This window comes from Sinocyclocheilus rhinocerous, unplaced genomic scaffold (genome assembly GCF_001515625.1).
Source record: "Sinocyclocheilus rhinocerous isolate Xijiao unplaced genomic scaffold, SAMN03320098_v1.1 scaffold113, whole genome shotgun sequence".
Lineage (NCBI taxonomy): Eukaryota > Metazoa > Chordata > Actinopteri > Cypriniformes > Cyprinidae > Sinocyclocheilus > Sinocyclocheilus rhinocerous.
The window spans coordinates 744860-762894 of NW_015646846.1; the positions used below are offsets into that span (position 1 = coordinate 744860).

General features: G+C 36.7%; 2 protein-coding genes across 4 annotated transcripts in view; both read left to right on the top strand.

Annotated features, from left to right (window-relative positions):
- LOC107708126 (retinoblastoma-like protein 1) overlaps positions 1-8779 on the top strand; it is a 13823-nt gene extending 5044 nt beyond the window's left edge. The window contains exons 6-24 of one of the 3 annotated variants that reach the window (XR_001636324.1): positions 385-530; positions 643-707; positions 856-1042; positions 1744-1910; positions 2064-2176; positions 2287-2390; positions 2597-2734; positions 2874-3038; positions 3164-3299; positions 4168-4404; positions 4519-4709; positions 4804-4980; positions 5947-6018; positions 6244-6328; positions 6583-6731; positions 6847-7011; positions 7359-7428; positions 7710-8181; positions 8223-8779. Coding sequence is in view for 2 of the 3 variants with exons in the window: in XM_016512276.1 (XP_016367762.1) it covers positions 385-530; positions 643-707; positions 856-1042; positions 1744-1910; positions 2064-2176; positions 2287-2390; positions 2597-2734; positions 2874-3038; positions 3164-3299; positions 4168-4404; positions 4519-4709; positions 4804-4980; positions 5947-6018; positions 6244-6328; positions 6583-6731; positions 6847-7011; positions 7359-7428; positions 7710-7810 (2468 nt within the window). In the remaining variant the exon portion in view is untranslated. Of the gene's footprint in view, positions 1-384; positions 531-642; positions 708-855; positions 1043-1743; positions 1911-2063; positions 2177-2286; positions 2391-2596; positions 2735-2873; positions 3039-3163; positions 3300-4167; positions 4405-4518; positions 4710-4803; positions 4981-5946; positions 6019-6243; positions 6329-6582; positions 6732-6846; positions 7012-7358; positions 7429-7639 lie in introns of all 3 variants that reach the window. The other 2 variants (XM_016512276.1, XM_016512277.1) reach the window with 2 other exon arrangements.
- A 1169-nt stretch (positions 8780-9948) lies between these two features.
- LOC107708128 (uncharacterized) lies at positions 9949-14541 on the top strand. Its single transcript, XM_016512278.1, has 3 exons — positions 9949-10595; positions 11514-11835; positions 13530-14541. Exons 1-3 carry the CDS (start codon positions 10100-10102, stop codon positions 13825-13827), a joined length of 1116 nt encoding a protein of 371 aa, XP_016367764.1. The 5' UTR covers positions 9949-10099; the 3' UTR covers positions 13828-14541.
- Positions 14542-18035: the final 3494 nt, after the last annotated feature.

Consider the following 18035-nt stretch of genomic DNA (forward strand, 5'->3'; position numbering starts at 1 on the left):
AATTTTTTAATCCATTTTCAAATGATTTCAAATTTCTTAAATATTAATTAAAATAAATATAATTATATCGGGCATCGGCCACCCTGCTTTCCAAAATATCGGCAGTCAAAAACCAATATCGGTCGACCACTAATCTGTTGAAACAGGAGCATGAGACAGGCCACAGAACATATCAAAGTGCTTGTCCACTAATAGCTTTTAGTTTAAATCACAATAACACGGTTTCAGTCTACTTCATGTAATCAGCGTTTAGGAGTACACTAGCGTGAACTAAAAACTTATATTTTCATTTTAGGTGGTCTTAAAAGATTCATTTGTGATTGGATTAGTAGGTTGCTTTGTTGTAAATGCTTCATTTATAGTCTTTTGCTCTCCTCTCTTTAGGACTGCCAAAGGACACAGAAAACTTGGAAGAAATGCCCTGTGTCATTGACAAGTTATGTGAGCTGCATGATGGGTTGGTGGTGGAGGCCAAAGGCATAAAGGAGCACTACTTCAAACCCTACATAAAGACACTGTTTGAGAAAAGAGTGAGGAACACACACACTTATATTCACATACACTTATACTGCAAGAACAGCATGATTGTTTACAGCCTGGTCATGCTTGCCATATTCTAAAAATATTCCCTATTTTTCTCAGATATTAAAAGGTGATGCTGAGACTCTGACTGAATTACTGGATTCCCCAAATTTCCAAGACAACAAGTAAGTGTATGGCATGAAATTTCTGTAAAAGTTTTTAGTCCTTTTTGGACTTTCCAGCAATTTTGCATTTAAATAAAAAAAATGATAAAACATCAAATGAAATGCCTTATTTCAATAAGTACTTGTATATGAATATTTGTTTTTCCAGTAAAGCCATAAATCGTGAGTATGAGGAATATGTTTTGACTGTGGGGGATTTTGATGAGCGAGTGTTTTTGGGGGCCGACGCAGATGAGGAGATCGGCACACCTCGCAAGGCCACTGCTGAGCCTCCATCAGGTCAACTATCGGCCCGCATGCAGGTGGAGAACAACCTTCAGCAGCACTGTGAGAAGGTACTGAAGATTTCTTTCTCTACTGCCACATTAGAGTAACATTCATCATGATGATTGACAATCTTATTTGAAATATCAATGTATGTGAAATACTAAATATGTTAAAAATTTATGTTTTTGAAAGATGTAATTATTACTGTGATGGCAAAGCTGAATTTTTTAGCATCATTACTCCAGTCTTCAGTGTTACTTAATCATTCAGAATATGCTAATTGCTTCTTAAGAAAAATTTATTATGTATTATTATTAGGGATGCACCGATACTGGTATCGGGCCCGATACTGAGCTCATGTACTCATACTCGTACTCGTTAAAATGCCCCGATACCAAACGCCGATACCACACAGCATGTGATGAGCGCCATATTCAGACAAAGAAACTCCCACAACAGAACAACAGACAGCAGAATGGAGTTAAGGATGTCTACTACGAAGCCGAGAGAGAGAGAGAGCGCGCACTTCTGTTGTGATCTTTGATGTTCACTCACTTAGCACGCATCATTTGGATTACGGTGCATCCCTAATTATTATTATCATCAATGTTGAAAACCGTTGTGCAGCTTAATATTTCTGTGGAAACCGTGATACAATTTTTCAAGATTCTTTGGTGACTTTAACGTGTCCTTGCTGAATAAAAGTATTCTTTAAAAAATGTCCTACTGACCCCAAACTTTTGCCTCATCCTGCTGTGTTTTTGCATAGACGCGTTCCCTTGCTCCCTCTACTCCTCTAACGGGTCGGCGATATCTGAAGGAGAAAGAGGTGCTGGTCACCCCCGTTTCCTCAGCTACCCAAAGTGTGAGTCGACTGCAGAGCATGGTGTCCGGCCTCCGAAATGCTCCAAGCGATGCTCTGGTCCAAATCTTTAAGTAAGTATCTGCCAAAATCAAACCACGCACAAATAATTAGTTTTGGAAATTAGACATGGTATGCATGTACAGCCAAGTGTGCATAACCCATCATGATGGCCCTCAGCCTGTTTTCTTACAGAGCTGTGTTTTATTTTCACCATGTTTTTATAGTTCCTGCTCTCGAAATCCCACTGAATCCATTCTGAACCGAGTGAAGACCATGGGAGAGAGGTTTAAACAGGCCTACACCAAACCCACAGATGACCTGCCAGGAGCACATATGGGTCAGATATACTGCACATCTAAAAAAACAAAAACAAATGTTTAATAAAGGCGACTGGTTACAAAAGTCTCATATTTTATCATGTTAGTAAGTGCAGGTTCTTGTGTGTAGATTTCGCAGAGAATCGTCTGAAGCTGGCGGAGATCTTGTATTTTAAGATCCTGGAGAATATCATGACTCAAGAGATGAAGAGATTACAAGGGAAAGACATGGCGGTAAGTCAGTGAAACGGCTTAACTTGATCGATACACTAGTAAAAACCATTCGCCCTGATACCAAACAATGTGTATTTATCACCAAACAGAAAAAAGGAAAATTGATTTTTAGCCAGATGTCATTTTTGTTTTATATCTACAGCTCTTACGTTCTGCTTTTTTTGTGAGATTGCAACCTGTTCCTCTCTTCTTCTGATCTCTGTTAGGTCCTGTTGGAGCAGGAGGTGCTCCATTGCTCTCTGTTGGCATGCTGTCTGGAGGTGGTGCTTTTTGCGTACAGCTCTCGAAGAACCTTCCCCTGGATTCTAGAAATCTTCCAGATCCCGCCATTCTACTTTTACAAGGTACAGAACGGTGTTCTGTTGCATCATGTTGCAGTAGATATTGATGTCTATAGAAAAAAAATCACAACAAACAGTTAAGCCCTTTAAAGAAAGCTGTTTATTTTGAAGTACTAAAGCAAATGTACTTGTGTTTGTGTAGGTGATTGAGGTGTTCATCCGCTCTGAGGAGGGTTTGTCCCGAGACATGGTGAAGCATTTGAACAGTATAGAGGAGCAGGTGCTGGAAAGCAAAGCCTGGACCAAAAACTCGGCCCTGTGGACTGCGCTCAATAACGCTAATAACAAAGTCCCCACTGTAGAAGAGGTACATACATACACAAACTCACAAACCACTTTGTAGGGTGAACATACTGTAAAATTAAATTACATATTGTAAAATTAATAGCCAATTAAATTACAAATATAACCTGTTTTTATTTGTTTGTTTAGGTGAATTTTCCCAGTAATTTTGACACGGGCAACAATGCAGGCGGTCCCACTCACCTTCCGTTGGTGGCGCTATCCCCCATCATCCACCCTCGCATCAGGGAGGTCCGCATAGGCCTGGCCTCAAGTGCACGCAAAGGTACCACATGTCTCATAATGAGGCTGGACTCTTGAGACCCCATAAATGTGTATAATTAAAGGGGAGGGGCATTCCAGAGATCATTTGATCGGACGAAAATGTTTAGGAATATATTTGGTCCGTTTATCATTTTTAAATGCATATATAAATGCGTATATGAAATATTACTTATTATTTATTTATTTGGGTAACACTTTACAATAAGGTTAGTTAACGTTATTTAATGCCTTAACTAACAATGTGCTATACATTGTTACAGTATTTATTGAATCTTTGTTAACATTAATTAAAAGTACACCTGTTCATTGTTAGTTCATGTTAGCACATTAATATTAACAGATTTTAGTAATGTATTAGTAAATGTTTAAATTAATTTTAACTGAGATTAATAAATGCTTTACAAGTATTTTTTATTGCTAGTTCATGTTAAATAATGTTAACAAGTGGAATCTTATTGTAAAGTGTTACCTTTATTAAATTATTTGCAAGCATACAGATGACCTCAAAGCAAAAAAGCAAAAAAATTGTTATTCATCTTTTTACCCCTTCAGACCTGAATTTTTTCCACTGAGCAAAAAAAAAAGAAGAAAAAAAAAGGACTGACTAAAGCAACATAAAAATGCTCACATTTTAACCATACGTATGAACTAGAGTTTAAACAGTTTTGAAAAGAATATACTTACTGTAACAATGAGCAATGCAATAAGAATGTAGAAAAAGTTAAGATGGTAAGTTGAAGTCTCAGACTTTTTAATCTTTTTGTGGCTTGCAGTGTACGAGTCTGTGTATGTATATGTCTGCATGTGCTTGTTTGAATATTGAATAAGATGTACTCATATGGATAATATTTATCTTCTTTCTCTCTTAGACGTCCCTCAGTCTCCTATCTCTCTCCACGACCGCTACAGCTCACCTGCAGCTGGCAGCGCCAAGAGACGCTTGTTTGGTGACGATCCTTCACCACAGTCCCCAGTGAAAAGATTCTCAGTCACTCCCATAAAAATAATTTCCAACACCATGGAAAACAACCAGAACACCACCGCCACAACGACTGTCCTCTCCATGGCAACCGGAAACGGCCAACAGCTCACCATTCCACTGCCAAGTACCACATTTATTATTTATTTATTTATTCTCATCTTGTTGTGACATTTTTTTTTGACAAAAAGACACACAAACATTTCTCTATTTGTTGACGTGCTGGTTCTTCATCCTTCAGTGGTAAAGAACGAGACGGGCGGCATCACAGTCATCCAACTTCAGGCCAATGAGATGAACCCCCTCACCGCTCAATTCTTACTGACAGCCTCCCCCAGCCGAACTGTAGCTCCACCCACCAGCTCCGACACACAGCCCCCGGCCGTCAACAAACCCCGCCGCACAGGATCCCTCTCTCTCTTCTTCAGGAAGGTGAGGAAATGTGTGCTGATTTCCACCATCTGGACTTTTTTACATCTGATCTTTGTTAGCTGAAGTGCATATTTGCTGTTGCTTGTCCATTTAGGTGTATCATTTAGCCAGCGTGCGTCTGCGGGACCTGTGTCTGAAGCTGGATATCTCATCGGAGCTGCGAGGGAAGATCTGGACGTGTTTTGAACACTCTCTGCTGCACTTCACTGACCTGATGAAGGATAGACACCTGGACCAGCTGCTGCTTTGTGCCGTCTACATTATATCAAAGGTATGCCTTTTGAAATGTGGAGAGAAGGGCTACGGCAGGGTTGTCAAAACTCAATTCCTGGAGGGCCGGAGCCCCTGTAGAGTTTAGATTCAACCCTAATTAAACACACCTGATCCAACTAATCAAGTCCTTCAGGCTTATTTGAAAACTACATGGTATGTGTGTTGGAGCAGTGTTGGAACTAAACTCAGGAATTGAGTTTGACACCCCTGGGCTACGGCAACATTGTTGTAGCAAGTTACAGCAATTGACTAAAACGAATGAACTACACTACTGTTCTAAAGTTTGGTGTCTGTAAGGTTTTTCAAAGAAGTTTCTTTCTCACCAAGACTGCATTTATTTTGAGTAAAAATACAGAAATATGGTGAAATATGATTACAATTTAAAATAACTGTTTTCATAATTACTCCAGTCTTCAGTGTCACATGATCCTTCAGCGGTTATTCTGATTTCCTGACTCTTTGAACAGAAAGTTCAAATGAACATTTTTTTATTTGAAACAGAAATCTTTTATAATATTATAAATGTCTTAACTGTCACTTTTTATCAAATTAATGCACCCTTGCTGAATAAAGTATTAACAACTTAAAAAAATCTTGTATATTACTGAAGAATAAGATTTGAGTGAAGGGGGGGGAAAAAATCATCAGATGAAAATATAACATCAAGCATTTTCAATCAAATTTTGTTTATTTTGACTTGCCTGCTGCTTCTGCAGATCACAAAAGAAGAGCACACTTTTCAGGACATCATGAAATGTTATAACATTATAAATGTCTTAACTGTCACTTTTTATCAAATTAATGCACCCTTGCTGAATAAAGTATTAACAACTTTAAAAAATCTTGTATATTACTGAAGAATAAGATTTGAGTGAAGGGGGGGAAAAAATCATCAGATGAAAATATAACATCAAGCATTTTCAATCAAATTTTGTTTATTTTGACTTGCCTGCTGCTTCTGCAGATCACAAAAGAAGAGCACACTTTTCAGGACATCATGAAATGCTACCGAACCCAACCTCAGGCCAACAGTCATGTGAGTATCAACAGTCTTAGTCTTTCCAAACCTGTGACTTAACTGCTACTGTTTTATATTTATTTTGTGTATGTGCTTAATGTGCAAATGCCATTGATAGTGGTTCAAAATGACTGCTTGCCCTAGCTTCCTAACGTCAGAAACCTTGGAATTTGAGCTGTGATGAGAGCACATATGAGGCTTTGATGCAACGGCATCCACAACATCTTGTTGGTGTGTTTGTAGGTGTACCGTAGTGTTTTACTGAAGAGGCGTCCCAGAGAGCAGCAGACAGATGAGAACATGGAAGTGGATCCACCAGTAGACCAGTGTAAGGATGATGTGGGCAAAGTCCTAAACGTATAATATTACGTAAATAATATTATAGTTTTTACTGTGTTTTTGATCAAATATACGCAGCCTTGGTGAGCATAAGAGACTTGTTTCAAAAACATAAGGTTAACAATGCCAAACTTTTAAACAGGTTGTGTGTGTATATACATTTATTTTTGATGAAGTTGGCAAAAGTATCCTGGCTTTTTATTGCATTTTAAAATATTTTTATTTATTTGTTTCTGTTCACAGCCAATGAGAGGACGGTGCAGGCTGACAGAACAGAGGCTGAAAGCGAATCAGAGGAAAGAGGAGACCTCATCCAGTTCTACAACTCTGTTTACGTGCTAAAGATGAAATCATTCGCTCTTAAATATGCACATTCCATGCTTGACAACAAGGTTAGTGTATTGCTTTACTTCATTTGAAAATCGTCTTTTAATAACTGTTGATTTTTATTTTTAGATAATTTGGAAACAAGTGTTTGACTCTTTCTCTCTCTGTTTCTCTGTAAAGATGGAGGCTCCTCCGTTATCTCCGTTTCCGTCGGTTCGTGCTCAGCCTCTCTCTCCTCGCCGTGTATCTCAGAGACACTCCATCTTTGTTTCTCCTCATAAAAACGGCTCGAGTCTCACCCCCAGTACGGCCTACACGTACAAGTTCACTGGCAGCCCATCAAAGGTTAGTCAAAATTTAGGTTTTCACAACAAGCATTAACGGTAATAATTCCTTTTAAAGAGATAATTCTTGAAAAAAAATTTATTGTAATTTACACATCCACATGTCAGACACGTCCTAATCTTCTGTGGATCACAAAAGAAGATATTTTGAAAAAAATGTTCATACACAATGAAATAAACACAATGCAACTGGGTATTATTATAGTCAATATAACTGATTAGTACATTTTTATTAAATTAAAAACCAGTTAATTTATTTTTATGTCTTTATATTTGGAAGCTCCTACTGTGAGTTTTGCCAGTTATGGTTGTTGATCTAAAAGTCTTCTACTTCCTGTTTCTCTTCAGGAGCTGAGCGACATAAACCAGATGATCCGTCAGGGTGGGGTGAGCAAGAAGCGGGCGTTCAACATGGAAGGTGATGAGACGGAGTCTCCGAAGATATTTTGAAAAAAATGTTCATACACAATGAAATAAACACAATAGTCAATATAACTGATTAGTAAATTTTTATTAAATTAAAAACCAGTTAATTTATTTTTATGTCTTTATATTTGGAAGCTCCTACTGTGAGTTTTGCCAGTTATGGTTGTTGATCTAAAAGTCTTCTACTTCCTGTTTCTCTTCAGGAGCTGAGCGACATAAACCAGATGATCCGTCAGGGTGGGGTGAGCAAGAAGCGGGCGTTCAACATGGAAGGTGATGAGACGGAGTCTCCATCTAAATGCCTGCGGCAAGAGAACGACGACGTGCTGCTCAAACGCCTGCAGGATGTGGTCAGCGAGAGAGCGAGTCTCTGACCTGTGAGGATGCCCAGTCTCCTTACAGACCCAATTTAAAGCCAAAAACTCTTCCTATGTGCTGCTCAATGACTAATGAGATCGAGTACATTAATTATGTCACAGAACAATAGCAAAGCCAAAAACCATCACGAGTTATGACAGATTTTTTTTTTTTTAATACACCAGAATTTCTGAATATCAGGGAGATTGGTATAAACTTAATCAATTTAAACCGAATCAAAGAATCATGTATCATGTTTTATCATGATGCTCATCATGCTTTCATAACGAATCGATTCTTACATTACAGAGATATTCTGTAGCTGTAGTTTTCTCAATCAAGAGTCATGTGACCATCGTTTTTGCAGTAGAATCTCCCAGTGGGTTCCGTGCCCTCACATACTGTATTAACACAAAGGAAAATAATTAGATATATTAGTGATTTTATTTTTTTATTTTTATTTTAATCAAGTTATTTACTGGCACAATGTACTGAGCAAATGTAAGCTTTTAAATGTTTTCATTTTGTGTGTTTTTGGTGAACCTGCCAATGGTCGAATCAGTTTTGCGACCATCCTGCAAATCCTCTGTGCAGCTTTATATTCAGTTGTGTGGTATCTACACCTCTCAATTAATTGTAATATTTATCTTTAACATTTCATGTATTTTCTCAAAACAGTGTTCTGTTTTCTGAAATGGTCATGTTTACAGTGCATTTTAGATGTTAAATTTGATGGATTGTTCCATTTTGTTTATGTGGTAACAATAACTTGTTCAACACTGTTTGTTTAATAGTGACGCAGTTATAATTGTATTATTTGGTTTTGCTCATGTATGTTATTTTAGTGATGTTTATTGGTCACATGCTCAAAGGGGTGGAAATGAAATGCGTTTTCTTGAAATCATGCGATCAGTGCTATTTATAGCTAGCTGTATCTGTATTTCTCAGTATTGTCGGTTAATTTGGGATTGAAATTTTTTCTTGTACAAACGTCTTGTATTTTATTAACAATAACTTGTTCAACACTGTTTGTTTAACAGTGACGCAGTTATAATTGTATTATTTGGTTTTGCTCATGCATGTTATTTTAGTGATGTTTATTGGTCACATTGCTCAAAGGGGTGGAAATGAAATGCGTTTTCTTGAAATCATGCGATCAGTGCTATTTATAGCTAGCTGTATCTGTATTTCTCAGTATTGTCGGTTAATTTGGGATTGAAATTTTTTCTTGTACAAACGTCTTGTATTTTATCCATTTATGTTCTTTTGCCTTCATCTGTCTCAATATCTGATGTCCAACTGTTGATCTCTTTGCAGTTGGTGCTTTGTATTATAGCTCTTAAGTATTTCTTTTTTGTTTGTTTATACAAACTCCATATTTTAAACTTAGAAATAATCCTCTGCATTGTTTGTTTTTCCAGAAAAACCTTTTATACTTTTTTGAGTGACTTTGTAATTTAGCTTTATTGTAAGTGTTGGTTTGACCAATCAGCTGTTGGTCGGTTCTACAGTGAGTGCCTTAGCATGTACATAATAAAATGTTTTATCAATTCTCAAAGAAATGTTTATCTCTTGCGTCAGAAGATAATATGTGACACTGTTTTCAGGCTCATTTCTCCAGCTCCGATCCAAAAATGTCGAATATTTGTGTTCTGGTGGAATCAGATCCAAACATAAACCCAGGCTGGATGAGAAAGTGGGCTGTTGGGTGATTTAATTCCGTGCAAGACAATTAACTTGGGTGGCTCCTACATAAATTGGGCTCTAAAGAATAAAATTTATGTAGATTTACCTGGATTTAGGATTTTTTCCCTGAAATAGGATATCCTTCAATTCATTAATGTATTTGTTTATTGACCACTAAAGCTAATCTCAACGCGTTTATTGAATTGATTTGGTTTTAAACTTTCTTACTGAGATATGTCTATTAGTTTGCTATTCAAAATTAATATAAAAACCATAACTGTGTCCGAAATATCTCTTTATTTTCCATTAAGTGCATGATGTACCATTCATTATATATGGAAAACTAAACTATTTTTTTAATAAGATATATCTTTTAAAAAAAATTTAAAACTCAAAATTCCGGCAAAAAAAACAAACACCTAAATACTGGGATTTGTATAATATACGTGAAATAAATGAACGATTTGTGGCATTTCAAGTGTCGGACGCATGACGCCAGAGGGCTGCTAGAGTCTGAGCCAATCACAAAGTTCAGAACGACTGACGCACATACGTCATGAACTTGCAGGCCTACGTGACGCGCGAGTCGTGACTCGTGAATCAACTGATGCTGTGTGTAAATGAACTCTTTACCTGATTTCCCAAGATTTCCACGCCGCGAAATGTATGAAGAAATGTCAGTAGAAAGAAACTGGACGGACACCGAGACGAAGGCGCTGCTGTACATCCGACAGGACGAAGAAATCAGTAGGCAAATCAGCGGAACGGTTCGCGATTCTCTTATTTACGCTGAAATATCAAGGCTTCTCAAGGCGCAAGGGATCCACAGAACCAAGCGACAGGTCACCACCAAACTGAAAACACTCAAGCAGAAGTTCCTGAAAATACTCGAGCATCACAAAAACAACGGGCACGGCAGAGTGTACTGGAATTATTATGATCTCTGCAAGTCCATTTGGGGCAGCCACCGCCACGCGGACGCGTTGACACTTCATAACAACGTGAAACTCGAAGAGCCCCAGAGTACGTCCATCGAGGACACCCGAAATGAGAGCAGATCCACTGACATCGAGGTGTTAGTCAGTCACGACGAGGAGACGGATGACACGGCAGACGGTGTGTTGATGCGTACTGATGAAGTAGTGTGTCAAATGGAACGATAGTGTGCTACTTTATGGTCACATGATTTCACGAGCGATAGTTGCTGCGCGCTATGTGCTGCATTTCGCGTAATACAAATGTAGTGTGTGAAACAGTGTGCAATGGTAAACTATTCAATGTGTGCAATGATAAACATGTCAAACACTGTAAATGCATTGATGTAAAATGGGCTAATTTTCATGTTATTTTGATCATTGTGTTTGATTTACAACTAATAATAAGTCAAGGGGAGGCTGTTTCAAATACAATATCAGTTTATACTTACTACTGCATACACAGTATACACATAGTGTACATTTTTGTCTTAAAATAGTTTGTATGTAGTACGTAACTAATGTTACTAATGTAAACAGTATTTAGTATGCTATCTTTTTGTCATATTACCTCATTTACATGTTTTAAATCCATGAGAAATGTTTACGATTTATTTGAATCCGTTTGAGTGACTAATTTGAAAGATCTGATTCAAAATCATTTATTTGCTAATCAGACATCACTGTTTTTGTTTATGCTTTGTATCTTCAAAATTGGGACTATTGTTGCTCTAACTCAAGGTTTCCTAAACTGGTGTTCATGAGTTGATGAAACTAGTGATTAATTAAATCATACAAATATATAATTAAAAAAAAAAAAGTGAAACACTTCAAATTTTAACAAAAGTTTAAATATTTTATTTGTTTATCTGCATGTCATGTGACCATTAAATGTGTTTTGAAATATTGTTGAATTATTGAAATATTAATTTAAAATCACAGTGAAATATTTTAGGTAAAAGTGGTTAGACTGACCAAAAAAATTTAACATTTTGTGAATCCCTACCTGAACATGAATGATGATGTGCATAACTGATTATTATGTGTTCATATATTTAAGTGGTCGCTCAACCTGTGAGGAAGAAGGCCAAAAAACATTCCATTACCGACTCTGTGAGAGATCAAGAACCTCTCCATGTGCAGAACCAGAGGGAGTATGAGGAACGCTTGCGAAGGGAAGCCAGAGAGGAACAGAAGGAGGAACGGGCGAGTCTGATGGCCATGTGGAAGGAGATGATGGAGTTTCAAGGGAACATCTTAAAGGAGTTCATACACCACCCATCTCTGCCTTCATATCCATCTTACCACAGACATGCTCTTCACAACCAAGCACGCTCTAGTTTTCCAAGCACTAGCTACATGCCACTGTACGACTCGCCAGGGTATGAGCACAGACGACCTGTTTTGTTTCCTAGTTCCACTCTTAATCATTAAAGGGATAGTTCACCCAAAAATGAAAATTACCCCATGATTTACTCACCCTCAAGCCATCCTAGGTGTATATGACATTCTTCTTTCAGACGAATACAATCGGAGTTATATTAAATAATGTCCAGGCTAATCCATGCTTTATAATGGGAGTGGATGGTAGCCCAAAATTTGAAGTCCAAAAAATTGCACCCATCCATTATAAAAGAAGTCCACATAAAGTTAATAAAGGCCTTCTGAATTGACACGATGCGTTTGTGTAAGAAAAATATCCATATTTACAACTTAAACTATAAAGCTTAATCTCTAGCTTCCGCTAACAGTCGTACGCACGCTCACGAGAGAGTGGCATCCAGCGGATGACGTTTTAACTTGTTATTTGCTTTGTCACTGTTGTTAGTTGTTTTCCGTAAATATCGCAATTTAGGTTCAATTTATTTTTATTTCAAGTTTAGTCCAATTTATTTTTTATTTCCTGTTAGTATTTTTTAGTGCTTTTTACAGTTAGTTGCCATGACAACATGTCTAATTTTAATTTAATCTAATAGTTTATTTTTATTTCAGCCTTATTTTTTATTTTAATACTTTGAGTTAACAATAATAATCTTGAATAAGTAATAGTAACGAACAACATTGTGGACATTTTGCATTTTTCTTTTTTTGATGTTTTTTGAACATTTTTTGATGTTTTTTGGGGGGGGAATAATTTTGCAGAATGGATTCAAACATAAGATGTGTTAAAGAAAATGATCATTATTTTCTCATATGAAATACATTTTTGATTTACATTTTTCAAGTACATTACTTCTATTTAATAGTAGCATTCAAGTAAGAAACTGAAAAATCTAATGTAAAAATGATACCCTGCCTAATTTATTCACTGTGTAAATTAAATATACATTGATTCTTATTAAAGCTACTAAAGTTATTCACTTAAGAGCAGTGAACTATTTGTCTTTTGTTTGATTAACATTAAAAACACAGACAGCAGCAGGTATATTAGGCAGCTGTCACTTTAAGACCTAATGCACAAATCCAGTACATTGATACCGAGCGGCAACCTCCCGCTCTCTCTCGTGAAGCCAACAAGGAAGTGACTTAAACTGTAATTCATCAGCTGGCCGCTAGAGGCTGGCTGCAATAGGGAGTCAATCCCATAGACTCCCCATGTTAAAATGCCCAACTTTACAGCAGAAAAAAACATGTTTATAGCCTGGTTCAAAAAATTATTTTGGTCTATATAGCTAATTTTGCCCTTCATGACAACTGTGAGGGGGTGAATTTTTTTATAACTCATCCGTTTCAATTCCGGGAGTGACGGGCAGCTGCCAAGATGGCGACGGCTGGCTCCGCCTACTTTAGGCTTCAAAACGCTCGTCGAAAGTCTACGGGTTACGTCACTGACACTACGTCCATGTTTTTATACAGTCTATGATTGATACACATACGATTTTCTCCCAACTGTTTACATTCACTTAAGACATAACTGACTTTATGTGAATACCCCCTAAGATGAGTATTTGACATAATTTTGTGTGTATTTGATCATTCAAGCGCAATAAGTCATGAAAGGGAACTGAATTCAGCCTAAGTGTAATATATTTGACAATCTCCATTTTGCTAGTTTAACAACTCTGCCCTTTCACAGAGCTGAAACTGAGAATGAAAGTGCAATCTCACATGAAGAAGAGGAGGAGGAGGAGGAAGAGAAATACATTATTCCAGCTGAGATTGCACCTGTGTTGGACGTTCAGCCTGTTAACCGTGCGAACGACAGCCAATCAAACACAGCAGAGACTGTTTCACCCCCGCCTACACAATCAGCAGGAAAGAGCGATCTGGAGATGTCTGTGCTACGCAGACAGGAAAGAGTCTTACAGCTTCAGGAAGAGTACTATTCACTCAAAATCAACTATCTGAAACACAAGATGGCCAAGGATCCATGACAGAATGCTAAAGAGGAGTGTTAACCCTTTTGCTCTTTCAAGCTGTGAAAACTTGCAAATGTAGATGTTCTCAGCTGGACTGTTGAAAATATCACTGCACCTCATATTCCTTGTAATTCTTATTACATATTTTGACCAGTAGATGGCAAGGTGGTTACTTCATATATTTCCTGGTGTCATTAGACATGTGAATTACAGCTAAGGCTGGGCTTTAAATATATGAAAATATTTATATAAATTTGCTCATTTTTATGGCAGTTTACTAGCAGTTGTTTGCAAAATTGTCTCCATTTTCTCCACTAAACGTTACTGGTCTTATTATAAGTGATTCATTAGTTTGTTGTGTAACAATCAATCACACAATTATGTCGCAATCAATTCCTGATGGATAACAGTCTTGCTTTACCTTTTATGTTCCCATTTAAGGTTCTGTTTAGCACATTATGGCAGTAAAATGGGTTGCAAATGCAGTTTAATGTTGACTATAGGAACTACCGTGAGCTAGATGTTACACTTCTAATGTGGAGTATGTCCGTTACCATTATTTTTCATTAAATTAATGAAAACCAGCGAGGAGTCAGAAACATAGTATTCAAAATACTAAATCAAAAGCAAAAGTCTTTTTCAAAGAATTGTTTAAAGCAGGGATTCCCAAACTATTTTGTCCGTCAAACCCCCTTTGAACTAAAATATTTTCTTGAGATTTTAAATTATATGTAATATTTGAAAACATTCGCATGTTCACGGTTCTGTGATGTCAGTTAATGGTCACATGACATGCAGGTAAACAAATAAAATATTGTTTTTTAAAATAATTTACATTTTTGTATTTTATTTTTGAAGCTATTTATTTATTTTGCATTTTAAAATGTTTAATAAATATTGGCTTTTCATTATCTCACAACCCTCTGCAGTTCCTTTGTGAAACCCAGATTGGGAAACTCTGGTTTAAAGGAACAGTTCGTCTGAATACAAAAAAAAAAAAGAAAAATCTGTTGTTCTGAACCCTTATGCTGTTATTTGTTCTGTACACAGCTCTTACAACATCTGTCAAGCTTTAAAAGGGACCAAAAGCACACAAGTCTTATGGAGTATTTTGTGTTCCCTTACGTCTGTCAAACTCCAAAAAGGCCCTTTTTAAGCTTGACAGACCCCGGGTCACTGTGAACTGTCAGTGTGTGGCAAGAGCTGTGCAACAATTCTTTGAAAATATCTACATTTGTGTTTCACAGAAAAAAATAAGAGCATACAGGTTTGGAATAACATGAGTAAATAATGATAGGATTTTCATTCTATAGGTTTATGCTATAGCTCCAAAAGCTCCAGCTATAATGTTTTTTTTTATCCTTCCGTGTTCTTTTCTGTTTATTATCACTCTCTTTCTCTTGTATTTTCACTTCCAGCCCTCTGCTGTTCCCAGTCTCCCTCCTGCTATTACTTCTCACATGAAGACATTATGATTATACGACAGACCGTCTTTTGTTCAGTGTTTTTGTTTTAAAATGATTTGTGATGCCAAATTGGCTAGGATTTTCACTTTCTTTACTGTTAATTTATCATTTTTTTTATGGTTCAGTCTTTTGTGAAGAAAACGTTTATAGATCTGAACATGAAAGTAAAATTAAAAAATTAAAAAAACAATCAATTAAAAGATTTCCAATTATAAGGAATGTTTTGGATTACATACAAATCAATAACTAGAGCTTTATAGAGCTTATATCTATAACATGCTGTTGATTATATAAACACAAATAGAGATTTTATTTAATGTATTTGGCAGATGCTTTTATTCAAAGCAACTTATATTGCATTTAAGCACGCATTTAATACAAGTGCACATTTAATCAAGTTAATGTGATTCGCTGAGAATTGAACCCATGATCTCAGTGTTGTTAATGCACGCTCTACTGTTTTGGGCTGTAGGAATGGAGCTAATCATTTCGAATTGTCCTTAAATTTGTAAAAACAAGTTACAGTTGGTCGGTAATGCATTACCAGTAGTTTATTTGCCTATAAAAGTAGTCCCACCACTAATGGCATGATTTAGACAACTTTACAGCTCACATAACATATACATATATATATATATATATATATACATACACTACCGGTCAAAGTTTGGGATCAGAATGATTTTTTATGTTTTTTACATGAGTTTCTTATGCTCATCAAGGCTGCATTTATTTGATCAAAAATACAGATGCTGTTCTTTTTAACTCTAAGTATCACAGTTTCCAAAAAATATTTGGCAGCACAACTGTTGCCAACATCGATAATTTCAGCTTTGTAAAGTTATTGTGAATTTATGCCTGATTTACAGGGAATTCCCAGGCAAACACTTGAAAGTAAACGCTTACATTGTGGGAATGAATATCCAATGCCTGGTTATTTAATATCGTGAAATATTATTAGAATTTCAAACAGCTGTTTTATATTTGAATATCTGTTAAAATATAATTTATTCCTGTGATGTAAAGCTGAATTTTCAGAACACTTGAAAGTAAACGCTTACATTGTGGGAATGAATATCCAATGCCTGGTTAGTTTAAAAATTCATATGCATTTTACTTAAGAATGAATGAGAAATTTGTGTTTGCTACATGAAATCTTGCTATCTTTAGTTTGAATTTTTATGGATTTTAAAATATATTGTCCTATATTTTTCTCTTATTATCTCTTACACTTACAATACTGTTCTTCAGTGTCATGACCTAACAATAAATAACAGTTTTACTGCATCTGATATTTAAATAATATTTTAAAATATTTAAATTTTGTTACAATAAATTATTATATGTTATATCTATTAACATTATTCAATGTCTTAAACAATAAAATATAAATAATAAAATGAAAAACTCGATTTCATTTATTCAAATTGAAAAAAAAATTTTTTTTAAATTGAATTATTTATTCAATTCTATTTTAATTTATTCCTGTGATATCAAAGCAGTTCAACAGAGCCGCTTAATATTTTTGTGGAATATAAAGAATGAAAAGCATTTATTTGTTTATTTATTTAATGTATATATAGCCTAGATTAATATATATGCTGTAAAATTGTTAATTTGCGATGTTAATCCACTATCTTATTTACAAATTGAGCCTTATTGAAAAGTGTTCATTATAGCTATACTTCCTTTATTTTCAGTTCGCTGGTTTTATCAAAGCTTAAAAAAGAAAAGGGGTCCTGCATGGTGTGAAACAGAACTGATATCTTTTGTGTGCTACAATATTTAATGCGTCAAGTGAATCGAGAGCTATTATTGTGCCTGTTGAAGTTTTGGTTGATGGCCCACACAGAATCTGCGCCCACTGAACTCCACAGAAAGCTCAGCAGAATTGGACCGCCTGTCATTCACAAAGCTCCACACGTCCCCCGCCTCCTCCTTGATGAAGTATTTTAGGTATTTTTAAACACATTTTACTATTTGAATCCATTCCACAGATCCACAGATTCTGTCCGGGCCTCATTTAGCAGCTTGCAGGAACATTTCATGGGTCACCGCTATCAGGTTAACCACTGGCTACCCACGCATCATCATTCTGCCTGTACCTCAGCCGCTGGATCTCTTCCCGTCTCTCGGTTTGTATTCCGACGTGTTAACGTCTTTCCGTTGAGCTGTTCGGATAAACCGGACACGGGCAAACTTGAAGGACGCTTGATCCGTCGCCCCGTGTTCCCTGCAGATCTCGGCGAGTCGTCGGTAAAAGGCAGCACACGGGCTATGCTTATCCTTCGGCTTTAGATGGCTTTGTGACTGTACACGTAGGGATGATATCCGCACAATTTCGTTGTGACATTCAAGAGCCCACATATAACCGGCTGAGTCAATTGTCACCGCGAAGCGTCGCGCGAGAGAGAGAGAGCTGAGAAGGCGCAGCAACATTCACTGTAAACAACTTTGAAAAAAATATGCGAGACCCCCTTGTCACACCAATGTGTCCTGCGCCTCAATACACGGAGGTAGTGACACTTTTGGTGGGGCGTTCCATTATAATGAGGACTATTCTTGTAGGTTAGTTGAATTTATTTTCTGTCCTCCCATGCTGTCACGGGAAGGGGTTGACAAGCCCTGTCACCTGTACAGGTAAAGCTTTGCCTCGCGAATGGCCATCTGTATTTAGAACAAGTCTGACGATCGCACCTGACACACAGTTGAATCTGTCACCTACGTTTGGAAGATTTCCAATCCATTTTCCTTTTC

Coding starts and splice junctions, on each gene's coding strand:
- LOC107708128 (XM_016512278.1), top strand. CDS start 10,100: ATGAACTCTTTACCTGATTTCCCAAGATTTCCACGCCGCGAAATGTAT. Junction 10,596..11,513: donor GACGGATGACACGGCAGACG/GTGTGTTGATGC, acceptor CATATATTTAAG/TGGTCGCTCAACCTGTGAGG. Junction 11,836..13,529: donor CCACTGTACGACTCGCCAGG/GTATGAGCACAG, acceptor GCCCTTTCACAG/AGCTGAAACTGAGAATGAAA.